Here is a 27,662-nt window from a genome sequence, read left to right on the forward strand (position 1 = left end):
CCCCCCCACCCCCCCCCCCCCCCACCCCCCCCCCCCCCCACCCCCCCCCCCCCCCACCCCCCCCCCCCCCCACCCCCCCCCCCCCCCACCCCCAGTGGGGTATGGGGTAGACTGATGACCAAACTGGTTGCCTTGTTTCTTTAAGCTAAGCTATTCAGAATAACTTAAACACTGTGAAAATTATTATAAATTTTTCATTTAAAAATTTTCTTTTGCATTTCATGCAAAAGAAAACACAGAGAGGAAAGATATTGTGTGTGTTGTCCTGAATAGCATAATAGCCAAAATGTGTCAGAAGAGAGAGGATTGGAATATGCAGATGCTTGGAGGGAATTTGAGGACAGAATGGAACTGTATGTGAGAGACCATTTCCATTTGCATGAGGAAGGACAATGGCATCTGGAGAGATTGCTGTTTTCTGAACGAGTACGTGTGTCAATGCAGAGAAACTAGAATTCCCAGGGTGGATGGTAGCAGGGGTGGCCTCTTGTGGGAAAGGGTGCTTGGCAGAAAGGGGACAACATTAGGTAACCCTGAGTCCAGTGGGGTGGAGAGGGGACAATGATAGGTATAGAAGCAGTGACATTTTTATGCTCTATACTAATGCCAAGATATCCGAAATAAAGGAGATGAATTGGTGGTGCTGATAGCGTCAGCCTGGCCAAAGATTATTGGGATCTTTGAGACGTGGTTGATGGAGGATGATATAATAACAGGAACTGAAGTGGCAGGGTACAGCATTTTTTGGCAGGATAGGAAAGGAAAACGTGGTGGTGGAGTACTGCTTATGATAAGTGAGGACTTATGTCCTCTAAGAGTGGAGGTCATTAGTGCTTTGGAAGGCAGTGACATTAATGGTTTTGAAAGCATATGGTGTGAGGTAGAAGTGGCAAAGACAGGATATTAAATGGGGTGTTGCTATAAACCAGGGAGCAGAAGATGTTTAGGCAGTTGAGTTTGGCAAGTGCAAGAAGAATGATTGTTATGGAAGATTTTAACTACAGCAGTATAAGCTGGGAAGAGCAAAATACATGCAGTAATAAGGGGATGGAATTTCTAGAATTCTTGGGGGACAAAGTCTTAGGCAACATGTAATAAAGTTAACAAGAGGTTCGAGAGTTTTGGTTATAGCATCAGAAGAGCTGGTAATAAGTGAGATAACATCTCTCCCACCAGCTGGAGAGAGTGACCATGTGGTTTTGATATGGAAGATGAATAGACATTATTATTATTATTACATCACACCTCCAGGGAGTCCAAAGACTCATTGAGGGATGGCATCTACTCAACAACTCTTCGTCTCACTACTCCACCAACCTTCATCATCTAACACCAATGCCATCTATCGCCAACTACTACCACTAGTACTTTCACAGACAATCACAAACATCCATGTCCATGGCAGCATTCGAACCCGCAGCCTTGGCTGGAGAGCGGAGATACGCTAATCACTCGGCCAACCAGGCCAGCACCTGCCTTATAATTCTACATATGTTCCCTTTTCTTTGATAATCCTGCATGTTGCTGGCCTGGTTGGCCGAGTAGTTAGCATATCCGCTCTCCAGCCAAAAGGCTGTGGGTTCGAATCCCGTTGTGAGCATGGATGTTTGTGATTGTCTGTGAAAGTACTAGTTGTGGTTGTCAGCAATATCTAAGACTATTATAATCAACTTGGAGCAGTTCCATGGAGGGCAGAATTGGAAGGTCATTAGTGCTTGGGAAATGGTGAAGAAATATTTGTTAGCAACAATAGTAAGCTGTATTCCATGAGTGATGAAGCGGACACAAGTTGGTATAAAGTGGATGACAAACAGTATCAAACACGAACTGCAGGTGAAAAAGAGATTATGGAAGAGATATAAAAGGAGAGGAGTGAAGAGCAGATGCATGAAGAATATAAGACTCAGTCCAGGAGAGTGACTAGTATGGTGAGGAATGCAAAACTGGAATATGAGAAGAGATTGGCACTAAGATCCAAAGAAAATGCTAGGGAATTTTTTAGCTATGTGGCCAGTAGGAGGGGAAATAATTTTGGAAGAATGACATTGTGCGATAAAAATAGGAATAGAGTGACTGATGCAGAGGACATAGTGGAGTAGTTCAATGTGCACTTTATTGGAGTATTTCATCCTGGAGAAGAAGGTTTTAATACTAGAGGGATAGGGCACTTTCAGGGTTTTGAGGTGCAAGAGGAGAGTGTGTTCCAAATACTGAGTACTATGGATACCGGTAGAGCTGTGGGACTGGATGATATTTAACCATTGGTTTTGAGAGAATGTGCTAAAGAACTCACAGCTCTGTTGATCTGGATCTTCAATAAAAGTCTGGCAATGGGAAAGGTACCCAAAGAATGGAAGGTAAGATAGTGCTGCTGCGCAAAGGTGGTAGTAGACTGGAAGTGTCTAATTATAGGCCAGTTTGAATGTCATCAATAGTTGTTATGGTCTTGGAGAAATTACTGAGGAACTATATACAGCATTGGCCTGAGGGTAATGCTATTTGTGAGAATCAACATGGATTTGTTAAGGATGCTCTTGCTTTAGTAATATGATTGCCTTTTATAATAAAATGACAAGAGCAGTTGATGAGGGAAAGGCATATACTGCCATTTTTTTAGATTTTGCAAAGGCATTTGACAGGGTGCCACATGTTAAGCTGATATTTAAGTTGCAGCACATAGGTTTAGACATCGGGTTAGTCAACTGGATTTACGATTGGCTCTCTGATAGGTATCAGAGAGTTGTTTATGGTGGGGCAGTATCAAGGAAGCAGAAGGTTACAAGTGAGGTTTCACAGTGCTTAGTACTGGGACCTGTATTGTTCAACCTTTATATCAATGACATTGTCAATGGATTGCAAGGGGATATTCAGTTGTTTGCAGATGGTGTGAAGATGAGAAGTGTTATTAGTAATAGTGCGGATGTGGCAGCCCTGCAACAGGATTTGCATAAATAGACAGATGGGCAAATGAATGTGGGTTCAGTTTAATGCAGTAAAATGTAAAGTCTTGAAGTTTGGGATGCATCGATGGTAGGCTAAATACTTGATTGTAGGAGCTGTACTGGAGGAAGTAGTGGAGACAAGAGATCTGGGGATGATGATTAATATAAAACTTAAATACAGGGAGCATATTGTAAAGGTGGTGAAGGTAACCACAGGATTGCTGTAATACTGAGCAGGGCACTGACCTGCAGAGATACAAGGGTTGTCATTCCGTTGTAATAAGACCCTGATCAAACTACACTTAGACTGTTGTTCTCGGGTTTGGTCCCCAGGATTTGAAGGGGATAAATTAACTGTGGAAAGGATACAGAGGCGGATAACAAAGATAGTTTCAGGACTGTACAATCTCACTTATGAGGATCGATTGGGGGAATGTGGCCTGCAGAGTTTGGTGAATTAAAGGAGAGGATATGATCGAGACTTTTAAAGTGTTGAGAGGCAGTTACAGCATAGACATTGGGGAGTTCTTTCACTTAGTCGAACACTGGGGAGTGATGGCAAGGGGCCATCCTTGGAAGTTAAGAAAAGAGGCTGTGAGCAAGAGGGTGAGGAGTGGTTTCTTTGAATGGAGGGTGGCTGAACTGTGGAATGCATTGCTTGAAAGAGTGGTTATAGCAGGAAAGGTCAATGGGTTCAAGGAGTGGCATGATAAAATTTGTGTTTCCTAAAACCGACCTCCCAATGAGTCTTTTGACTCCATGGAGGTCTGGATGATAATAATAATTAAGTAACTGATGTAAATGAATGCTGTAAATGAAGTTTAAGTAATTATACACATGTATAACTGCTTAAAAACATTATAAAATCATTACATAAATCTACATGTAGTAGAAAAAAAAAGCAGTGATCTGGAATCTAACATGCCATATGACCAGGGTTTGCATGTAATTAAAAAATACATTTTTTTAAGCAATTGTACTGTCATGGGATAGAATCAATGCTCCTTCTGTCATTTAAAATAAGGAAATCTTTTTACAGAGTGATATCAATATTGTTACCGAATACCAAATTAAATTAGTATGACTCCAAACAAATGAATATGAATCTTACAAATGAGAATTATGTATTGTGACTACATTATATTATATATCACTGTTAATAAACAAGTAAAAAACAGAAAATTAAAAAAAAGAAAATTACCTGTACTCTGGGCACCAACATTCCTGTTGGACTGGAGTAATCCTCCAGATATTCCATTTTTAGAAATACTTTGGTCAAGAGGATAAACTTGAGGTTTAGATGTGGTTAAAGGATAATACTGATGAGTCTGTTTAGAACGTTCCAGAGCAGGAAGTAAAGTTGTTGATGTTCTTTTGAAAATGCTGCTGGGTAAAGCTGTGGTAGGAAGTTTGGTGGTGGTGGTGGTGGTGGTGGTAGTGGTGGTTGTTGTGGTGGTAGTAGTAGTAGTAGTAGTAGTAGTACTTGTGGTGGTTTTGGCAGAACTCAATGCTGATGTGGTTGCACTAATACTGTTCACAACTGTTCTGACTGGCCTGTCTGGACTCTCATAGGTACCATAAAAATGCAAAGACCACTCCTTCAAAGATGCACGTCCTGGAAAAACAAATTCCCATATATATATATATATATATATTTTTTAAACTTGTATAAGTTTGACAAAAAGTATTTAAATTCATTAATTACCTTAACACCTTAGCTTGAAAATGATTTTAGTTAAGTGCTGATTGGCTTTTTTTAACTTCTTAAATTATCACCAGAATAAAAAATATCACTCTATTAGCATGACGCAATTAAAAACTGACACAGTAACTAAGAAACAAAAACAGGCATAAAAAACATATTTTCAGAGTAAATGGTTCTCATAATGTATGAATAAAAAAAAATGCAAAACACAAGTAGGTTTATTACAAGGGATATGCTGATAAATTTTTAGCAAGTTGCTAGAAATAAAAAAAGAGGTTTAATTTTTGTCTGGGCCTCTTAGGATAATAACCTTAATATATTCATGACAATTCTAGAAACGTGAAATCTTTAACAGACATTGAGCACTGGAATATTATTACCTTAAGAAGAAGAAATGGCTGAAGCAAAATTAAGTTAATATTTGTTAAAAAATAATATTCCAGTTAAATTGCTAATGGAGATAATCCCTGCATAGGCTGCTGTGTAGGAAAGGAAACACAAAGGGTGCTGGAATAAGCATGTTCTGGCTGGATTTTCAATATCATGATATCTAAAGCTTATCACCTAAATGCTGCTAGCCACTGTGGATTGCAATGTGTGCCACTTTATAGCCGCTGTCAGTTTAACAACCAGCTCCTCACAAAATTTTTGAAAATTTAACAATCGGCTTGTGAGTTGGCCCCAGCACACCACTGGTTATTACATTCCAAGTGGCTTAGGGAAATTTTTTTTTCTTGTAATACTGAATCAAAAAGTGAGGTCCCAAAACCTAAACTGTGCCCAATAGTGTCAAGTGGTTAAGAAGGGGATGAGAGAGAGAAGGAATATATTACCAAGTTTAAAAAAAAAAAAAAAAGCTGGGGGGGTATATTTATTGGGAAAAAGTTTGAATATGGGAGGGGGGAGCTGTTCTAAGGAAAGGAGGTAGATGAAATGAAGGAAGAAGATAAGTTGGCTTGATATTGTTTAGAGATGAAATGTACAGATGTGACCAGTGGCTACTTATGTTTTTACATGACTAAAGGAAAGCTGTTGAATGCTAATGGCTGGTTTGGTGGAGCAATATTCATAAAAGTACAGGTAACCCTCGTGTAACGCGGATGTTAGGTTCCATGGAAATGCCGCATTATGTAAATTGTGTTATGCGAGACTCCGATCACATAGAAAAAGTAGGGTTAGGTTCCTAAATTGTTTTTTTTTTTAAGATTATATAAACAGTGACATATTCAAAAAAAAATATTTTTATTTAATTCAGGTAATTCATGTAATTTAAGAAAACATATAAACTATGAAACAAATACATAGTATAAAAATATAAAAATTTGTAAATTGTACTATATAATAAACTTCATTGCATATAATGCATAAATGTTTTAGACAAAATAAAATAAAGTGTATATTTTAATCGTCATCACTTGATTCAAAACTAACATTTCGTAGGTGTTTTTTATTTTCGAGTGGCCGGACGTTGTCATCACTTGAAATCTCTTGGACATCCTTTGTATAATTCTCAGTTCATAAGTAAGCTGATTTAGTTATCAAGAAGTCAGTAATAAGACCTGGCTTACCACTATGCTGCAATTTTTTTTATTAAGTTCATAATACGGAGCTAAACAAATATCCAATTGTCTCGTGAATTTTCAGGAGCACTCCATTGAGAGATCATCATCCATAAAATAACTTTCTTTCAAGTTCAATTCTTCTGCTAATTTCTTTGAAACTGAATTCTTTAACGGATTCATCGCAATCAGAATCTTCAGCAGAACTTTCCCCGCCATTTGGTTTGACGTCATCTATTAATTGTACCAGTTCCTCCTCATTTAAATCTATTTTCCCATCAATTAGTTCATTAATTTCGTTTCCAACCATAATATCATCATTACTATAAAAATAAATTTTTTTACATTAAAAAAAAAGCATTACATATTGTATGTACCTCACCAAAAAATAAAGTGCTCAGCTTGAGATTAACACACTTATGATTTTAATGCGCTTTCCTAGCAGAAAATGAAGACAATTTTCAATAATAAACACTTTATATGGTAAACAATTGACGTACATATATGCTAAAGGATATTTCCCCTAATATAAATTCGCTACTTATAACTACATGTGCGATACGGGCAAACGCCAGTTTAACAAAGATAAAATTTGATTTTTAAGTCACGCGTTGAAAAATATATGAAAAGATAAAGGGTTACTAGTTTGTAGACCATCTTTTATCAAAACCGCGTTGTATAAGTACCACGTTCAACAAGGGATACTACAATTTGTAGACCGCATTATATCGAAACTGCATTGTATAAGTACCACGTTATACGAGGGTTACCTGTACTTATAAATAAAGGCATAATGCAGAAACAGAGTACCTATGTGAAAGTGACTGGAGAGAGTCTGTGAGATAGGAAGATGCCTATTAGGCAGACTGTTGCATAAAATTAACAAATAAACTTCTGGAGTATTAATTGTTCATGATCTTATATTCAGTATATTGACCTTTTTAGTTATCTTACTCCAGCTATTTAGTTGGCACTTTTTGGAATGGTCAGTTATTGTTTAATTTGGCAAAAATTATACTATTAAATAATCTTTGTACGTGAGTTTTCCATTATTAATTTTGTATCAATATGTCTACTCATCGGAATACCTCTTTTAAAACTTTTTTTCTATTTCTATTATTAAATTACTCCAGATTCAGCGAAATACTGAGGGAAATACTGAGATAGGAGTGATGATAGCTTTCTCCACCTTTGCCACGAGTTGCCTTGGTGTTGCACCACCTTAGCTCAGTCCTAAAGATACTTTCAGGTGCAAACTTTGTTTGCTCACACTTGGATAAAGGATTAAACTAAACTTATTATAGTCTAACCAAGAGAAAAATAAACTCTCAACATCTTTCTCTGAATCCGGAGTAATTTAATAATAAGGTTGTACACCTTTTGGCAACTCCAATAGGTAGGGATGACCTCTCATTGCTTCTGCCTTGGTGTCTCCACTACTGGGCCTTGCTCTCACTGACGTGACCTCAATATAGGTTGAAACTGGTATGGGTAGTGGCCCTTGCTTTAATGCATAGCATTATACATATCCACAAGGGGATATGCTTTGCATTATGGGAGATACTGAGATAGGCGTGATGATAGCTTTCTCCACCTTTACCACGAGTTGCCTTGGTGTTGCACCACCTTAGCTCAGTACTGAAGATACTTTCAGGCTTGGATAAAGGATTAAACTAAACTTATTATAACTATACAGTGGAAGAAATAACATTACAGGAAATCCAACAAACAATACAGTAAAGCCAATCAGGAAAATTCCCTGGAGAAGATGGAATAAATATTAAACTTATTAAATATGTAGGCATCCTATTCATCAAGCAAATTTTAAAATTATTTAAAAATATTTAGCAACAAAGAAAAATCCCAGAAAGTTGGAATAGGCAATTATCATTCCAATATATACAAAAAGGTGATAAGTGCAACTGTGAAAATTACAGAGGAATAAGTCACCTAAATACTGGTTATAAGTTATATGCACAAATATTAACTTCAAAATTTAAATCATATTATTATTATTATTCAGGCCTCCATGGAGTCAAAAGACTCATCGTGGGAGGTCCTTCCTAGGAAAAAACAAAGTCTATCATACCACTCCTTGAACTCACTGACTGTTCTTGCTCTCACCACTCTATCAGGCAATACATTCCACAGTTCAACCACCCTCCATGCAATGAAGAAAAAAATGGCTTACAAAAAGGACAATCGTGCATTGACCCAGCTTTTACATTAAAAATATTAATAGAATAATAATAGTGCAATAATAATAATAATAATAATAATAATAATAAAATTCAACCAAAATTTAAAAGATTACGGTGAAGCCATAGCCATCCCTTATATATATGTGTAAGGGTTATCTGAAAGAAGAGACAACACACTGCAAAAATAGAACATTATGGCCATGTTCAATCTGCCAATGAAAATAAAAAGTATACCCAGATCTTCTAAAGATTCCTTCCTTCCCTTGTCCACCCAGATGTATACCAGATCTGTTGAACCACTAACCTACCTGCATAGGTGAAACAGGTTGTACAATCTCAAACGGAAATAAGAACATAAATGGCACATCAGGCCTTTTTCTCCATGCACTTGAAATGTGCACTAGATTGACTTGAAAGGCATTGGTCTGTACATCAGACCAAAACATGGTAAGAACATAAATCCAAGGAATCCTGTGAAGTGCTTATCTCAGTAAACAAAATCTCAGTAAAAATGTTAACTTAAAACTCCCAAGGATTTGGGTGACTCACCTACAACCTGCATAAAACCTGGAAAGAGAAGAAATCGAATGATATTTTTGAACAAGAATAACTCGCACAGTGGATACCAAAAGAAAAAAAAATTAACTAGATAATCATCATCATCATCATCAAATTCCTGCCATGTACCCACAAGAGGTGTACAGGATATGATAGTACTACATGAAAAAATTATATCATTACTAACTTCCTATCTACAATTTTCCTCCAAATCAGTCTATTACTTGTCAAGACTCCAATATTATCATTCTCAGATCTTATATTTCTATCGTCTAAGGCACATTGTACCATATCAATCCACCTATATCTTTGTCTTCCTCTGGGTCGTTTTGCTGCCAACCTGGTAGAGAACACTTGTTTTGCTAATCTTTCCTCGCCCATTCTGTTTAAGTGACCATACCACCTGAGATTAGCTCTGCTAACGCATTCCTGGATGCTGACAATGTCAAGTTCTTTCCTAATATCCTCGTTTTTAATATGATATTGCAATTCACGTCATCTGTTCACGCCTATAATCTTTCTCAGGACTCTCATATCTGCGGTCTCTAGTCTTTGGTCAAGTGTTTTACTTCTGACCCAGCTCTCAGATCCATAAGTTAAAACTCGTTTGAACACTGTCTTGTATACAGCTAATTTAGTGTTCCAACTAATTTCTCTCTTATTCCATATGAATTTATTCAATTGACTTCCTACCATTCCAGCTTTGTTGATTCTGTTGTCTATTTCCATATTTAATTTACCATCGTCACTAAAAATCATGCCTAAGTAGCTGAAATGTTTTACTTGTTCCACAGGTTCTCCATTCACAACACAGTTGACATTTTCAATGATTCTGCCTATTTACATTGTCTTTGTATTTTTATTGCTGACCTTCATACCATATCTATTACAACAGCTATTCAATTTAGTCAGAGAATCTTGCAGACTTGTAGCGGATTTATTTAGAAGTATAGCATCATCTGCATAAAGCAAAGAGCTGACATTAACATCTCCATGTTAATACCACTTTCTTTCAAATTTGTGATCCATATAGATAATGAATAACAGAGGGGATAATGTACATCCTTGTCTCACTGCCAGATTTAACATTAAACCATCTTCCTGTACTTCCTTCAATTTAACTGCTGACTTACAACTCAAATAAAGACTAAGTATTGCTTGATATAATGCCCCATTGACACCATATAACTGCAGCGTATTGAATAGCTTCTCTCTTGGCACCTTATCATATGCCTTTTCCAAATCGACAAAACTTAAATACAGATCATAATAGATTTAGTTTAATCCTTTATCCCAGTGAGAGCAAACAAAGTTTGCGCCTGAAATTATCTTCAGGACTAAATATAGTGTTGTACTATCTTATCCAGTAAGTAGTGCAACACCAAGGCAACTCGTGGCAAAGGTGGAGCAAGCTACCAGGCACTTCTAACCCAGTATCTCCCATAATGCAAAACACATTTCCTATGTGGATATGTATACTGTTATGCATTAAAGGGATTGGCCATCTACCCAGACTAGTTTCGACCTTTATTGAGGTCTCTTCAGTGGGAGCCAGGCCCAGAGCTGGAGATACCAGGCAGAAGCAGTAGCAAGTCATCTGTGCCTATGGGAGTTGCCAAAAGGTTTATCACCTTTTTTAAATACAGATCTTTGTTATATTCCCATGCTTTCTCGACAATTTGTCATAAAGTGAAGATCTGATCCTGACAGCCTCTGTTTGGCCTGAATCCAGCTTGTTCTTCACCAAGCTTTTCTTCCACAATTCTTCTCAACCGTTTTTCAAGTATACTTGCATAGATCTTGCCAGGAACACTCAGTAGGGAAATACCTCTGTAATTCTCACATTCAGTTTTATTTCCCTTTTTATATATTGGTACTATGAGAGCTCTACTCCAATCATCGGGAATTCGTCCCTCTGTCCAGGCTTTCTGAACTATGCAGTGCAGCCACTGTAAGACTCTTATACCATAAACTTTATTAACTAGATAATGACATAGTAATTCAGACAGCAAACAGAAACTTAAAATAAGAAGACTACAGGAAACTAGTAACTGCTGATGTATTTTTTTGTAATTAAATTAAGGTTGTTTTTTCCCCCCAACAGAGGTCAGGCTATGGTCAACAGTTGGCCATAGTCATTCTGAGCCTACTATAGTATGCATGGATGTAGTTGGTGATTCTGTATATATATATATATATGTGTGTGTGTGTGTGTGTGTGTGTGTGTGTGTGTGTTCCAGATAATAATATTAATAATAAAGGACAAAATATCATAAACTTTATTTTAACATAATTAAAGTAAGCTCTCTAACAAAGTAGTATGTATCCATAATTATTCATAATGATTGTTGATCATGTGTAATCCTGAAAAAAGAAGAATCCTCACTAGCCTATAATCACTATCATAATTAAATAGGCAGACAATAAATATATATTCTAATATTTCCATGCTATTCACCATAATATAGGGTATGTCAAAATTATGTTAATACTTATATGGAATGAACATTTACATTTTATTTTAAATTATATTTATAAATATATTTTTTAAACTTTACAATAAGTGTTTAATTAAATTATGTTAACACTTAAATGTAATGAACAATAAAATTTTCTTTCCTTTTTTTTTTCTCTCAGATATAATTTTACGATAAATGTTTTTTCCTAACTGGTAATTAGTTTACGGAATTAACAACGCATATAAAGTATATTAATTAAAGATAACTTTAATGAATAACTTGTATATTTCGGCAACGTCACATTGCCATCTTCAGGAACATAAAGATATGGTATGTGCATGCAGGCACTAACACAAAGCAAATGAGGAAGAAAGCAAGAAACTAATATTGTTCATAAAGTCCTAATGGTGCCCTCTTGCGGGCTAATTTGGTAATCTTGGCAGTTGGGCTGAAGTTCTCATAATGTAAGTCTCCCAAATTTGGGGTAGTTTCATGCACCCAAATTTGTTGAGGTTAGGAACGTTTGCTATTTGGCCACATGGCTCAGACACACTCCATTCCTTCCTAACACACTTAAACAACCAACACCCCAGAGTCCAGTTCACCTTAGAAAAAGAGGAAAACAACAACCTCCCCTTCCTAGACACTTTAATCACCTGCCAGCTTGATGGATCTTTGGTTTTCTCTGTTCACAGAAAACCCACCCATACTGGCAGATACATTCACCAGCAGCCCTCCCCCCCTCACAACAATATGGGGTTATAAAAACACTATATAACAGGGCAAAATTAATCTGCTCAGATGACAAGGCCCTAACTACTGAACTAAACCACATCCTCAACACTTTCTTAGCCAATGGCTATAACCCCAAAAAAATCCAAAAAATACTAAAACCAGTAAACCACAACCCCCTTCCCCAATAAAGATTACACCAAGTCTATTACCATCCTCTACATCCAGGGCACCTCTGAGAAAATAACCAATATCCTCAAAAAATATGACCTTACTTCCTGTTACAGACCATATAAAAAGTTGGCATCCCTTATCCGCTCTACCAAAGACCAACCACTTCCCCTAGGCCTACCTGGTGTATACCAGGTCCCTTGCAGCTGCAAATTGTCCTACTTTGGCCAAACAGGCAGAACAACAAATATCAGGATTTCAGAACACCAAGACTACATCTGGTTTCACCAGTACAGCTGCTCTGGGCTGGCAGACCATGCCTTAGATACCTACCATAAAATTTGTTGGAAGAAAACAAAAATAATTCATCGCAGCAAGTTTAAATACGAAAGATTATTCAAAGAATCTTCAGCAGCTCTAAAAAACGTTCCTAACCTCAACAAATTTGGGTGCATGAAACTACCCCAAATTTGCAAGACTTACATTATGAGAACTTCAGCCCAACTGCCAAGACTATCAAATTAGCCCGCAAGAGGGCACCATTAGGACTTTAGGAACAATATTAGTTTCTTGCTTTCTTCCTCATTTGCTTTGTGTTAGTGCCTGCGTGCACATACCATATCTTTATGTTCCTGAAGATGGCAATGTGACGTTGCCGAAATATAGAAGTTATTCATTAAAGTTATCTTTAATTAATATACTTTATATGCGTTGTTAATTCCGTAAACTAATTACCAGTTATGTCTGACCAACGTATAAGCCTTGCTACTAGAAATGTTTTTTCCATTTAAATATTAACATAATTTTAACATATGCTGTATAATCAATTTTGTTAAAAACGTCTTCATTCAGTGATCTCCAAGTCAACTTTCATTTACTTCATTTAAGTATTTCCTGTGGAGAATACCTGTCTCTCTGAAAATTCAACAGGTTTTTGTCCTCTCTCATTTCTTTGGCTTCCACCTTGCACACCTAAACTACTTTCTCTCTGTTCTTTCTTTTAAGGTTACATGGTGGGCAGCATTCATAGTTAGGAATTTATGGAGACACAACACACGTGCAAAAATAATTACTTTACTTAACATTAGGAAAGTATTATCCTAATATTAAGTGTAAATATAAATATTAATAATATTAATATTTCCTAACACTTTCCAAATATTAACGTGTGTCTCCATAAATTCTTAACTATGAATGACTTTCTCTCTGTTGTTTCTTACCTACATTACAGTTAAAGTCTCCTGTTATAATTTCCAGTGACATATTATTATAATCAACACCAGATCTCCATGAAGTCAAAATACTCATCATGGGAGGTACACACTGTTACACACAAATCTCATGAAACCATGCTTTAAACTCATTTAATGTCTCCATATTCACCACAATGTTAGCAATGCATTCTGCTCACCAACCACTTGGCATGCAAAGAACCTGCTTTTTATGCTCCTGCTCACACAGTCCTTATATAAATATAAGATGTCCCCGTTCGAATGCCACCGTGGGCATGGATGTTGGTGATTGTCTGTGAAAATACTGGTGGTGGGGGTGGGCAGTAGATGATGCAGTTTGTTGTAGTTGGTGAACTGAGTGGTGGAGACAGAGAGTTGTAGAGTAGGTGCGCTCCCTCGATGAGTCTTTGGACTCCTTGGAGGTGTCACATAATAATAATAATAATAATAATAATAATAATAATAATAATAATTTCAACTTCTTCTTGATCATAATCTCATCATCTATCAGAAGGTAAGCAAAAATTAACGTGAAGGTTACAGAAGAATTTCCATACTGAATATTCCAGATAAGATTTATATAAGCATTCTTAAGAAAAGCAAAGAAAAATTATGGAAAAGAAACAAGTTGGGTTTAGGTTCAGGATGAGGTTTTCACTTAAAGACAAACAGTTGAAAATCATTAGAGCATAACGAGAATCTATATATAACTTTTGTGAAAAAACTGAAACATCACATAAAAAGAAACCGAGAAAAAAAGCTACTCAAGACAGAGCACCTCCTCATTACCTGATAATAATCAGGTCATACCTCAACACCTGTTTCCAGGCAGATGGATTGGTAGAGGGGCACCTGTAGCATGGCAACCACGTTCCCCTGACCTTAAAGTGTTAGATTTTTTTTCTTATGGCCTTCGTGAAAGATCGAGTGTTTGTACCACCACAGCCAGCCAATTTGAATGAGCTGCCCTCCAGAATTACTGCTGCCATTGATGAAGTTATGCAAGATATGCTATGCCATGTCTGGCAGGAAATGGATTACAGATGGGATGTCTGCAAAATTATTGGAGGCAGTATATATATATATACATATACTTTACTTCAACTGCACATGAATTACAGACTCGTATCCATGATTGCTAGCAAAACAGCTGGCCTAAAGATAAATCTAAAGAAGACCCAAGTTATGTTCAATAGCTATTTCCAACCAGAAAAAATAAAAAATTAATAACGAGGAAATTAAACAAGTAGATCATTACATATATTTAGAACAACAGATATCAATGGAGCAAAATATCATGGACGAAATTAAAAGGTGCATGATGCTTGGGTGGAAAGCATTTGGAAAATTACATTCAATATTCAAAAGCCAACTACCATTATGCTGAAAAAAAAATTTTTAACCAGTATATTCTTCCTATATTAACATATGGCTGTAAAACATGGACACTAAATGCAAAGGAAATTCAGAAATCAATCATCATCATCATCTTCATCATCATCATCATCATCATCAAATTCCTGCCATGTACCCTCAAGGGGTGTACAGGATCAAGGGGTGTACAGGAGGTGGATGATCTTGTGGAGTGACGAGGCACATATTTATCTAAATGAGAGTGTTAACTCACACAATTGCCTCACTTGGGCTGTGAATAACTCACATGTATTCCATCACATCCTCTTTACACTCACCAAAAATCACAGCATGATGTGATTTCACTACATTGTTTATTATCAGTCCGTACTTTTTTGAAGAACTTCGCCCTACAGGAGTAGTGATTTGTACCATCTCTGCTGTTAAGTATCAAGAAATGCTGTGAAACTTTGTTGTTCCACAACTGCAACAGATGTCTTGACTGTACCATATTTATGCAGGATTGAGCACCACCTCACATTGGATTGCTGGTATAATGAACATTACAAAAGCACTTCAGAGAACAGAGAAGTGATTAGCCACGCATTTCCCACAACCCCTGTGACTTTTGGTTGTGGGGCAATCTGACACCTGTGGTGTATGAAGGGAATGTTTCTGATTTAGCAATCAAGGAAGACAGAATAACGCATCATATAAGACAAATCTGTTGCTTTCCACTGTAGAAAATGTCATTCACAGAATGCAGAACTCAGAACATCTGAAGGTAGGACATACTGAACTACATCTGTAAGTTATATGAACATAAAAATTGATTTGTTGTGTCTCTTCTAGCCATTACAATTTAATTAATCCCAAACCACATGCTCATAACACCAAATGTCCCTGGTGGCAGCATTTTATACTATTTTTTATTTTATGTAAAAACACCATGTTTCTGAGTGTACTTACACCAAGTTTGGTTGAATTTTATCAAATTTTTTGCTACAGGGCTCTGAACACCTCCTCTTTAATTATGGCCACCCTGTATGTGTATGTATGTATATATATATATGCATGGAGGTTCATTTACTCGACTCGGTTGTTAAACATTTTTTAAAAGAATTGAATGACATAAACCGAGAGAAAAGGAAAAAGGTTTAATAGTATCACACGACTAGTTTCGGCTTTTTACAGCCTTCTTCAGGTGTTTTTATATAAAAGAAAATAAAAAAACATTAAACATTGAAGATAAAAACTGTAAACAGTACAGGAAAGTCACTATACATATTTAACGTGAAAATGTTGTAGTTAACATATTCAAAGCTGTTCCTTCGTTGGTCACATTGTTGGCTGAGTGTGTGCATATAGCATCTCCTGAGTGCCAGTATTTGATCACAATAGAATGACAGTCTGGGAGGTTGTAGCTTAAATTATTATTTAAATGTACAGGGTTGAGGATGATTTCTCTAGATTCTACAATTTTTGTCTCCAATTCGTCATGGCAATGGAAAATGTTGTTAGATCTATCTCCAAGGAATGTATGACTATGGTTTTCATCATCAGAATCGGCTGAAAAAAGGATATGGCTGGATAAAGCACTGGCACGTGTTCTCTTGTAAGCGATGTCCCTCCTGTGCTGTAAGTTTATATCTTTTAAAGAGTAGACCTTCTTGCTGAAAGAATATTCGACACAAAACGTACTCTCGCTTTTTTGTTTGCCAAGAAAAGTACATTATCTCAAATACTTGAAGAATCTCTGGACTATGAAAGTTGGCATCTCTTTAGTATGCGTAGTGAATCTCAAGCAGCCCAAATCCAATATAACAACAAATTAAAACTTATTAGGAAATTTGAAGCTCTAAAAAGAGTACAAAATAATCTGAACTTCTCAAAACCCCACAACAACCCTGACAAAGTTGTAATTAATAAATCATTTCACATCCTTTCAGATGCAGAAAAAAATATCCTCAGCAAGGGTTTAAATTTTATTCCTTCTCCAAAATCTATCCCAAAAGAATCACTCCTCACCAAGATAGAATAGGCTGCTTCTTTCCTACCTTCACAAGATGCAAAACTTCTCCATATTGAATCCATCTTTATCATCAACAATGCAAAACCACCCACAGATAACATCTCTTGGTCGGAACGACAGGCTTTTAAGAGTTTAAAAAATAACAGAAATATAATTATCCTTCCCACAGATAAAGGCAATGCCACAGTTGCCCTCAACTTTGAAGATTATAAAAATAAGATGCTAGAATTACTACAGAGTAACATTACTCAATTCTTGAGAGAGATCCCACATGTGAACTTCAAAATCGTACCAATAATTTATTAAAAACAACTTCTGAACTGTCTAGAAACATTCGCCTTTCTCTTCACTCTCTCCATCCACTTATTCTATGCATATATGGAGTTCCCAAGATCCACAAGGAAAATACCCCACTTCATCCCATCATTGAAGGAATTGATTCACCAACATACAACCTTTCAAAACATCTTTCAAAATACCTCAAATGTTTTTCTGGCAAGTCTTCGTCTTTTATTAATAACTCTGTGAATTTTGTATCATACATTAAGGATATTACTGTTAAAGAAAATGAAATCATGGCTAGCTTTGATATAGTATCCTTGTTCACAAATGTTCCTATAGATGAAGTCCTGACACTACTCAAAGATAAATTATCCAAAAAAAATGTTAGCCTTACTTACTCATTGCATCAAGTTTGGATACTTTAGATTTCAGGACACCACCTACAAGCAAAATCATGGTCTAGCAATGGGTAATCCTTTATCTCCTGTACTTGCCAACATTTATCTCTCCTGGATTTCCTTGAACATCTCAATAGTCAACACCCGAATATCCAATTCATGGCTGAGTTTGAAACTAATGGTTCCCTGCCTTTCCTGGACGTGAAACTGACCTGTTCTTCTGAAAAACTTAAAATTTCAATGTACAGAAAACCTACACACACCAATAGATATCTTCATAGTCAGTCCCATCATTTCCCTCCTCAGAAACTTGGAATTATTTCTACTTTGGGATATAGAGCTCGCTCTCTTCTTCACGACCCAGATGAACTTTGTAAAGAAATCAATTTTCTTAGATCTACTTTCAAACTGAATGGTTATTCTCAAAAAAATTACTAAAAAATTCCTTTTTAATCCTCCTAGTTGCCATACTGAAGAAATGAATAATGTTAAAGGCAATATATCTATACCATACATAAGCTCAGTTTCCCAAAAATTAGCCAAGGTTCTCAAAAAATATAACAGTAGAACTTTATTTACTCCGCTTCCTAAGATCCGCTCTCTAGTGATCCGTCCAAAGCCTAGCCATCACAATCTAAAATATCCCGGTATGTATAAAATATGGTGTGACCGTGACATTCCTTACTTTGGCCAGATGGATAAGTCTATTGAATTGCATATGGAGGAGCACAGGAGGGACATCGCTTACAAGAGAGCACGTGCCAGTGCTTTATCCAGCCATAAAGGGATAAATCTAACAACATTTTCTGTTGCCATGACAAATTGGAGAGAAAAATTGTAGAATCTAGAAAAATCATCCTCAACCCTGTACATTTAAATAATAATTTAAGCTACAACCTCCCAGATTGTCATTCTATTGTGATCAAATACTGGCGCTCACGAGATGCTATACGCACGCACTCACCCAACAATGTGACCAACAAAGGAACAGCTTTGAATATTTGAGTAATTATATGTTAACTACAACGTTTTCACGTTAAATATGTACAGTGACTTTTCTGTACTGTTTACAGTTTTTATCTTCAATGTTTAATGTTTTTTATTTTCTTTTATATAAAAACACCTGAAGAAGGCTGTAAAAATCCGAAACTAGAAACCTTTTTCCTTTTCTCTCGGTTTATGTCATTCAATTCTTTAAAAAAAAATATATATATATATATACACACACACACACAGTGTATTCATAAAGTCCTGCACTGGTTTCCAATTTTTTATCATTATTATTATTATTCAAGCCTCCATGGAGTCAAGAGACTCATCATGGGAGATCCTTCCTAGGAAGCACAAAGTCTATCATACCACTCCTTGAGCTCATTACCGTTCTTGCTCTCACCAGGCAATGCATTATACGGTTCCACCACCCTCTGCACAAAGAAACCACTCCATTTAATAACTAAAGATATACAAATAATGGAAATATTTAGTAAAAATTACATGAAAGCTAAAGTCTTAAAAACATTTATGTAATAATTCATCAAATTCGTGCAATGTACCCTCAAGGGGTGTACAGGATATGACAGTACTACATGAAAAATTTACATCATTACTAACTTCCTATCTACAATATTCCTCCAAATCAATCTGTTGCTTGTCAAGACTCCAACATTATCAGATCTTATATTTCTATCCTCTAAGGCACTTTGTACCGTATCAATCCACCTATATCTTGGTCTTCCTCTGGGTCGTTTTCCTGCCAACCTGGCAGAGAACACTTGTTTTGCTAATCTTTCCTCTCCCATAAAAAAGATGATGGTACAACATGACAAATTTATGTAATAATTTCATTATGTAAATTAAATTATTCTTTTTTGTATTTATATTTTTCCATTTCATCAATTTCTCCTTTATTTGCAAATATTGAATGAGCCCAAATGGCAACAATTGAAGAAAAAGTAAACTGTATGTGTGTGTGTGTGTTGGTTTATAGAGAATAAATCAATAACAGCTATGAGAAGAAAGTTATTATCCTAAGACCCCACAGAGTCAAAAACACATCTAGAAGGTCCATTGTCATACACATAGCTCATCATACCTTGCCTTAAACATTTAAATTCTTTGCAGACACCAAACTCTCAGACGATGCATTCCAATAATTTACAACACCGTATGTTTGTCCCAACTTTACATCATCTGCAAGCAACTGATATCCCCATCCAAATATTCCCAAATATCATTAACATACAGGTTAAATGGCAATGGCTCTAAAAACAGACCACTGAGGCATGCCATTAGTGAATCTCCTCTTTCGGGATATTGCTGCCCCATATACAACTTGCTGACACCTATTGGATGGCCAGTCTCTGATAAAGAAGATGGATACACAGTAGTATACTTAGATTTTGTAAAGGCTTTTGATAGATTGATTGATCAAAAGCCTTTACAAAATCTAAGTATACTACTGTGTATCCATCTTCTTTGTCCAATGAAGTCGTCACCATATTGTAATAAGTAAGCAGATCATGGCCTTCCTTTAGCAAATGCATGGTATCCGTCAAAAATAATACCACTGTTGTCAACCCAATTCTGGATCCATGTGATCACCAGCCTCTCCAACACTTAACCACAAACTGAAACACAGATAGGCCTATAATTTGATGCTTGAGTTCTGTCATCTTCCTTATGATGCGGAGCAGTCTTGATATCCTTCCTTCCACTTCTTTTGTAATTGACTCAACATAAGACTGATCTTAAACATATATGTCAAAGCACATGTCAACTTCCTAGCACAGTCCTTCAAAATATGTAGTGATATATCATGAGGTCCCACAATCATATTAACATCAAGTTTGCTCAATTCCCCATATACCACTTGTTCACTTATAGTCAGTCTCTCCTCTTCATCATCCACTGCTCTCAAAACTCTCCAAGATGTCATATTCACAAGAATGAAAGACCTTTATGAACTACCCATTAAATATCTCAACTATATCCTCCACACCAGTTGTTCTCATAGCATTTTCTTCAATCAATGTCATCTTTCTATAATCATTCTTTTTGTTTTGCTGGCTACATATCAAAAGAACTCCCTAGGATTTTTTATTATTATTTTTTTAACTTCATTAGCTAACTGCTGCGGCTCATACTGCACTTTTACTACCCTTACCAACCGAGTCTATCTCCTCTGTAATCCTCGTGGAATTGATTATTACACTCATCTTATGTTGCCTCAATAATGCCTTTTTTTTTTCTCTGTACTGCATGCTTAATCTCTTCATTCACACAATTCACACCTACGTTATTGAACTTTCTGATCCTTGGAATACATTTAGACATTGCTTCTACTAGATGGTGCTTGAATATCACCCAAGCAGCATTGATCTCCTTTCCTTTCTACCCAACTCCTCATTCTATGCTATAAGCTATCTCATCTATTAAGACAGCCTCAATTAATAGTCTATAACAAATTAGATTTTCCAATGCTACTCTATAGAAATAAAATCTGGACAATGAAAAAGATAAACAGAGACTAAGATTACACAAAATTAAATATATGAGAAAAAGAGCAAAATATACCCTATATGATCTTAAAAGACAAAGAAATAATGAAAGAATTAAATCATGGATCGGTAACAGAGAAAATAAAGAAATATAAACACAGATGAAGACAGCATGTTAAAAGAAGGCAAATAGGAAGATTGTCCAAAAAAGTATGTCAATATACACCTTATATATGAGGCTGGAATAGGTGAGAATAGACCTAAATCCTTGAGTTAGAAGATGAAATAATCAATAATAGTTTATTTGTTTTTTAAACGATTTCCTATATTATTCAATGCACATTTTAAAAAATGAGGACTCATGTTTGAATAAACTTATTAATGTTGTCTCCTAGAGCTGTAGTTACTGCTGCATCAGTTCTTGATTAGTGATATCAGACAATATATTATTATATATTTATCATACTATATATATATATATATATATTAGGAGAATTCATTTTTACTCGGTTGGAATATTATAAAATAAGTTTAATGACTATTACCGAGAGAAAAGATGGCAAGATATATTTAACAAGATACTACTAGTGTACTAGTTTCGTTACAAGAACATCATCAGGTATCATACTCAAAGAAGTATATAAAAAATTACAGAGACTTAAAATTGTACTAACAGAACAAGTGAAAAACAGTAGCATGTTTGAAAAAATGCAAGTATGAGTTCCATACAAACGAATACTACGCGCTGTCGCGAGTGCGCCAGTACTGAACAGAAGCAACGTGTGCGTCCGAGAGATTGTAACTCAGGCTGTTGTTGATATGAGAGGAATCTAGAGAAATTTCTCTTGATTCAACAATCTTTCTTTCGAGTTCATCGTAGCACACATGGATATTAGCAGTTTGAGTCCAGTTTACAATGTGCTGGCGGCCTTCGTCTGAGTTAGCAGAAAAGAGAACGTGGCTAGAGAGAGCGCTAGCTCTAGTCCTGTTATAGGACTAGAGCTAGCGCCTTCGTCTGAGTTAGCAGACTTCGTCTGCTAACTCAGACGAAGGCCGCCAGCACATTGTAAACTGGACTCAAACTGCTAATATCCATGTGTGCTACGATGAACTCGAAAGAAAGATTGTTGAATCAAGAGAAATTTCTCTAGATTCCTCTCATATCAACAACAGCCTGAGTTACAATCTCTCGGACGCACACGTTGCTTCTGTTCAGTACTGGCGCACTCGCGACAGCGCGTAGTATTCGTTTGTATGGAACTCATACTTGCATTTTTTCAAACATGCTACTGTTTTTCACTTGTTCTGTTAGTACAATTTTAAGTCTCTGTAATTTTTTATATACTTCTTTGAGTATGATACCTGATGATGTTCTTGTAACGAAACTAGTACACTAGTAGTATCTTGTTAAATATATCTTGCCATCTTTTCTCTCGGTAATAGTCATTAAACTTATTTTATATATATATATATATATATATATATATATTTATCATATTATTTAATATTTATCATACTTATACTAGAGATGAACATGAAAGGAAAGGAAAGAATTTTTTCTTCAGTATAACCCTTTTCTTTCCATTTACTATATGTTTAGCCTATTACTCTGGTGAACAAACCATTTTAATTTTTAATAATAATAATAATAATAGCAGCTCTATGTTCATATTTACTATACTTACCCAATATAGCATGGGGCAGTCCATTAGAGACTACCATAAAAGTAAGCATGTAAAAGAAATAAGTTAATATAGCATTATCAAACAAAAATAACATAATAACACTGAGAATATTGGTCAACTATTTTTTAAGTATATAATATAAAGACAAAGGTTTTTATAATTTTAATATAATTGTACAATAAAATAAATATGTTTCTGATATACTGCTGACTATTCATGTACAGTAATTTACATGCTGTTCAATCTTCCCTTAATGCTGGATTGGAAGAGTGGATTAAGAACAAGATAAAAAGAAAGCATTATGTTTTTAAATCCTACACCTGAATTTAAAGATGATCACTTCATTTATCCACATGCATTTATTCAATTTAAGTGCACACATTTTTCGTCAACACTCCCAAGTCCCTGGCCTCATCAATCTCTTGGAGTACAGTTCCACCAATGTGGTATACTGCTGCTAATCTTTTCACCCCAAAATGCATAACCTTGCATTTTGTCACATTAAATTGACATAGCCCAGAACTCCAATCTATCCAAATCATCCTGCAAGATTTTGACATCTTCTGCATTCACTATTGCACTACCCAAATTTGCATCATCAGCACACAAATGAACTGTTCCTCTTAGATCCTTCCCTATATCATTAATGAACGTTATTATTACATGTCGGAAAATTAACTTCTCTTTTATGATCATTGTAGTTTTTAAAGTGGTAACTATTTTGCTTGTATAACAGTTAGAAAATTTTATGTATAAAGCGGTGACCAATTGTGCATTGCCTTATTTTTTTCTCCCCTTCAACATGAATCAATTCTTCTTGGCAGTCTGCCAATGACAGCTCTCGCTTCTGTGGTTGGACTATAATGCTTTGTATCATATTCATTGTGTTGTTTTACAAACGGTTGAAGAAGCAAGTTATATTGATATGTTGGTGGCTAGAAAGTTCACAGGACATATTGCATTAGTGATTAAAACAGCACAAAAGAAATGCTTCTGCTGTAGTAAGGTGGTGGTCATTATGTTGCACAAGGCTTAGATTAGACATCTTGATTACTGCACACAGGAATGGTCATCTGATGAGAGCAGCACACTTGAAAATGGAGGATTAGGTTTGTGGAATATTGGGTGCTTAAGGGTCAAAGCTGTATAACTGAGAGGAGACCTCCATATAGCCTTTAAAGGAATGCAGAAGACCGACCAGGGCTTCTGACCTAATGTCTAATCCTCACCTTCTCGTGGTGCACCCTGTTAGGTATCTACCTGGATACTGAATGAACGAGGATGGGCTGGCAATTTGAGATTTAGCCGACCTAATTGTATTCTTATTGGTTAAACCAAAATAAAAAAATGATGGTACAACATGACAAAATTTCATGCCGGCTGGGGCATCGCCCAGTTAAACAAGGCCCCCGTTGTTTTCGCCAGGGAACTGGGTCGAACAGCGAAAAGTCAGCTACTGGAACAAATCTGAAAGCACACCCCAACCCAACATCACCAGAGTTAAAGTTCAGTACTATCAACATAAGAAGCCTGAATGGCAAAGAAATGGAGCTAGCTGAGGAATTAGATAAGTGCCAGATCAACACAATAGGGGTGACTGAAACAAAAAAGACAAAAACTGGCAAGATCTTTCTGAGCAATAAATACAAAATGTTATATTCAGGAAATAACAATCAAGGAAAAGGAGTAACCATAGTATTCAACACAAACTACGAAGCTAATCTTCTTGAATGGCAGGCAGTCTCAAGTAGAGTGATGTGGGCAAATATGAGAATGGGGAACTGGACAATGAGAAAATTATTTGTGCCTATGGTCTTACAGAAGGTTCTACTAAGGTAGAAGTGGAGGAATTTTTTGATGCTTTAGAAAAAGAAACAGACACAATGAAAAAGGAAAAGTTGGTCCTTGTTGGCGATCTGAACAGCAGAGTAGGAAATGATTGCCAGACATACAAAAATATTTTCGGAAAATTTTGAGTAAAGAGCAAAGCTAATAATAATGGCAAATACCTGTTGGATTTCTGTTAAGGACATGGACTAGTTATTACTAATACCATGTTCCAACATAAAAATGTGCACAAATTCACATGGAGAGAAGAGGCAAGGAATAAGAAAAGTCTCATTGATTATGTTATTGTTGATAGTGATGTTTCTCCCTGGTGCAGGACACCGGAGTGTACAGAGGATTTGAAATTGGAAGTGATCACTATTTAGTCTTGAGCAGGATAAAATTGAATTTCATATTGAAAAGAATGACATGTAAGAAAGTTTTAACGTGAATAAAAGTTGAGCAGCTCTCAGATGTGAACTATAGACTAAAACATAGAAAGATTATTGAAGAAAAAATGAAAGAGTTTGATAAAAGGAACCAAACCTTGGAGATTCAGTGGCAAGCCTTGAAGAAAACCTTGATTGATTCAGGCATGTGGTGAGGCATGTGGTGAGGTTGTCTGCAAGGATAGAAAAATCAGGACTCCATGGTGGACACAGGAAGTTAAAGACGCAGTGAAGGAAAAGAAGAAATCATATTAAAAGTTCCTGGCAAATAAATCAGCTTTTGCTCTTAGAAAATACAGAGACAAATGTAAGAAAGTGAAACACTGTGTAAAACTAGCAAAACAAAAGTCATGGGAGGACTTTGGCAAGAACATAGAAAATAAATATCAAGAAGGTGGTAAAATATTCTGGAGGTTGTTGAAGAAGCTTAGAAATGGAGAAAAGAATGCTGTAAAAGGAATTAGAGATGATAAAGGTGACATGAAAACATGAGAAAAATATATCCTTGAAGTATGGAGTAATTACTTCGAAAAATTGCTAAATGAAACAAGCAGTGTAGCACAGTGCTAAAAAGCACTCAACAGGCATACATTCAGGAATACATATCCATTTTTGTAGTAGAAAAAGCCATCAAAGGCATGAAATATGGAAAGGCAGCAGGAGTAGATGATATTCGACCAGAAATGCTGAAGTATGGTGGTATAAAAGTCTTACAGTGGCTGCAATGCACAGTTCAGAAAGCCTGGACAGAGGGACGAATTCCTGATGATTGGAGTAGAGCTCTAATAGTGCCCATATATAAAAAGGGAAATAAAACTGAATGTGAGAATTACAGAGGTATTTCGCTACTGAGTGTTCCTGGCAAGATCTATGCAAGTATACTTGAGAAACGGTTGAGAAGAATTGCGGAAGAAAAGCTTGGTGAAGAACAAGCTGGATTCAGGCCAAATAGAGGCTGTCAGGATCCGATCTTCACTTTACGACAAATATTTGAGAAAGCATGGGAATATAACAAAGATCTGTATTTAAGTTTTGTTGATATGGAAAAGGCATATGACAAGGTGCCAAGAGAGAAGTTATTCCACACGCTACAGTTATATGGTGTCAATGGGGGCATTATATCAAATAATACTTAGTCAGTATTTGAGTTGTAAGTCGGCAGCAGTTAGAATTGAAGGATATACTGGAAGATGGTTTAATGTTAAATCTGGTGTGAAATAAGGATGTACATTATCCCCTCTGTTATTCATTATTTATATGGATCACATTATGAAGGAAAGTGGTATTAAACATGATATCAGAATTGGAGATGTTAATGTCAGCTCTTTGCTATAAGCGGACGATGTTATACTTCTGAATAAATCGCTACAAGTTAGCAAGATTCCCTGACTAAATGGAATAATTGTTGTAATAGATATGGTATGAAGGTCAGCAATAAAAAGACAAAGACAATGAAAATAGGTAGAATTGTTGAAAATGTCACCTGTGTTGTGAACGGGGAACCTGTTGAACAAGTAAAACATTTCAGCTACTTAGGCATGATTTTTAGTGACGATGGTAAATTAAATATGGAAATAGACAACAGAATCAACAAAGCTGGTGTGGTAGGAAGTCAATTGAATAAATTCATATGGAATAAGAGAGAAATTAGTCGGAACACTAAATTAGTTGTATACAAGGCAGTGTTCAAACCAGTTTTAACTTATGGATCTGAGAGATGGGTCAGAAGTAAAACACTTTGACCAAAGACTAGAGACCGCAGATATGAGAGTCCTGAGAAAGATTATAGGCGTGAACAGATGGCATCAATGGCAATATCATATTAAAAATGAGGATATTAGGAAAGAACTTGACATTGTCAGCATCCAGGAATGCGTTAGCAGAGCTAATCTCAGGTGGTATTGTCACTTAAACAGAATGGGCAAGGAAAGATTAGCAAAACAAGTGTTCTCTGCCAGGTTGGCAGCAAAATGACCCAGAGGAAGACAAAGATATAGGTGGATCGATATGGTACAATGTGCCTTAGATGATAGAAATATAAGATCTGAGAATGATAATATTGGAGTCTTGACAAGTAATAGACTGATTTGGAGGAAAATTGTAGATAGGAAGTTAGTAATTATGTAAATTTTTCATTTAGTACTATCATATCCTGTACACCCCTTGAGGGTACATGTGAGGAAATTGATGATGATGATGATGATGACATTTTTCCCCAAAACTTTAATGTTAAATATTATTATTTTTATTATTACTATCATCTGACCTCCATGGAATCAGAGATTCGTTGTGGGAAGTACACACTATTGCAAACAATACTCATCCAACCATGTCTTAAACTAATTCAATGTGTCTACATTCGAAACACACTCAGTCAATGCATTCCACTTACCAACCACTCTCCAGGCAAAGAACCTGCTCCTCACTCCTCTGCTCACACCCTCCTTATACAGTTTCCAATGATGGGCTTTCGTTCTATTCCCCCCCCCCCTCTCCCATTCTATCAAAAATCTCTTCTTCTTGTCAACCTGATAACAACCCCTAACTAGCTTGTATGTCTCAATCATACCTTTCTCTCTT

General features: G+C 36.1%; 1 protein-coding gene across 1 annotated transcript in view; it reads right to left on the reverse strand.

Annotated features, from left to right (window-relative positions):
• The window catches only part of LOC150098214 (furin-like protease 1, isoforms 1/1-X/2), a 469,518-nt gene that overhangs the window by 24,526 nt on the left and 417,330 nt on the right, over positions 1 to 27,662 (reverse strand). Inside the window, 1 exon segment of the mRNA XM_090405967.1 lies at positions 4,144 to 4,557. Within this exon segment, the coding sequence (XP_090262093.1) occupies positions 4,144 to 4,557 (414 nt within the window).

Source organism: Typopeltis vanoorti, chromosome 16, assembly GCF_054136105.1.
Source record: "Typopeltis vanoorti isolate ZY-2024b chromosome 16, IOZ_Tvanoo_1.0, whole genome shotgun sequence".
NCBI lineage: Eukaryota > Metazoa > Arthropoda > Arachnida > Uropygi > Thelyphonidae > Typopeltis > Typopeltis vanoorti.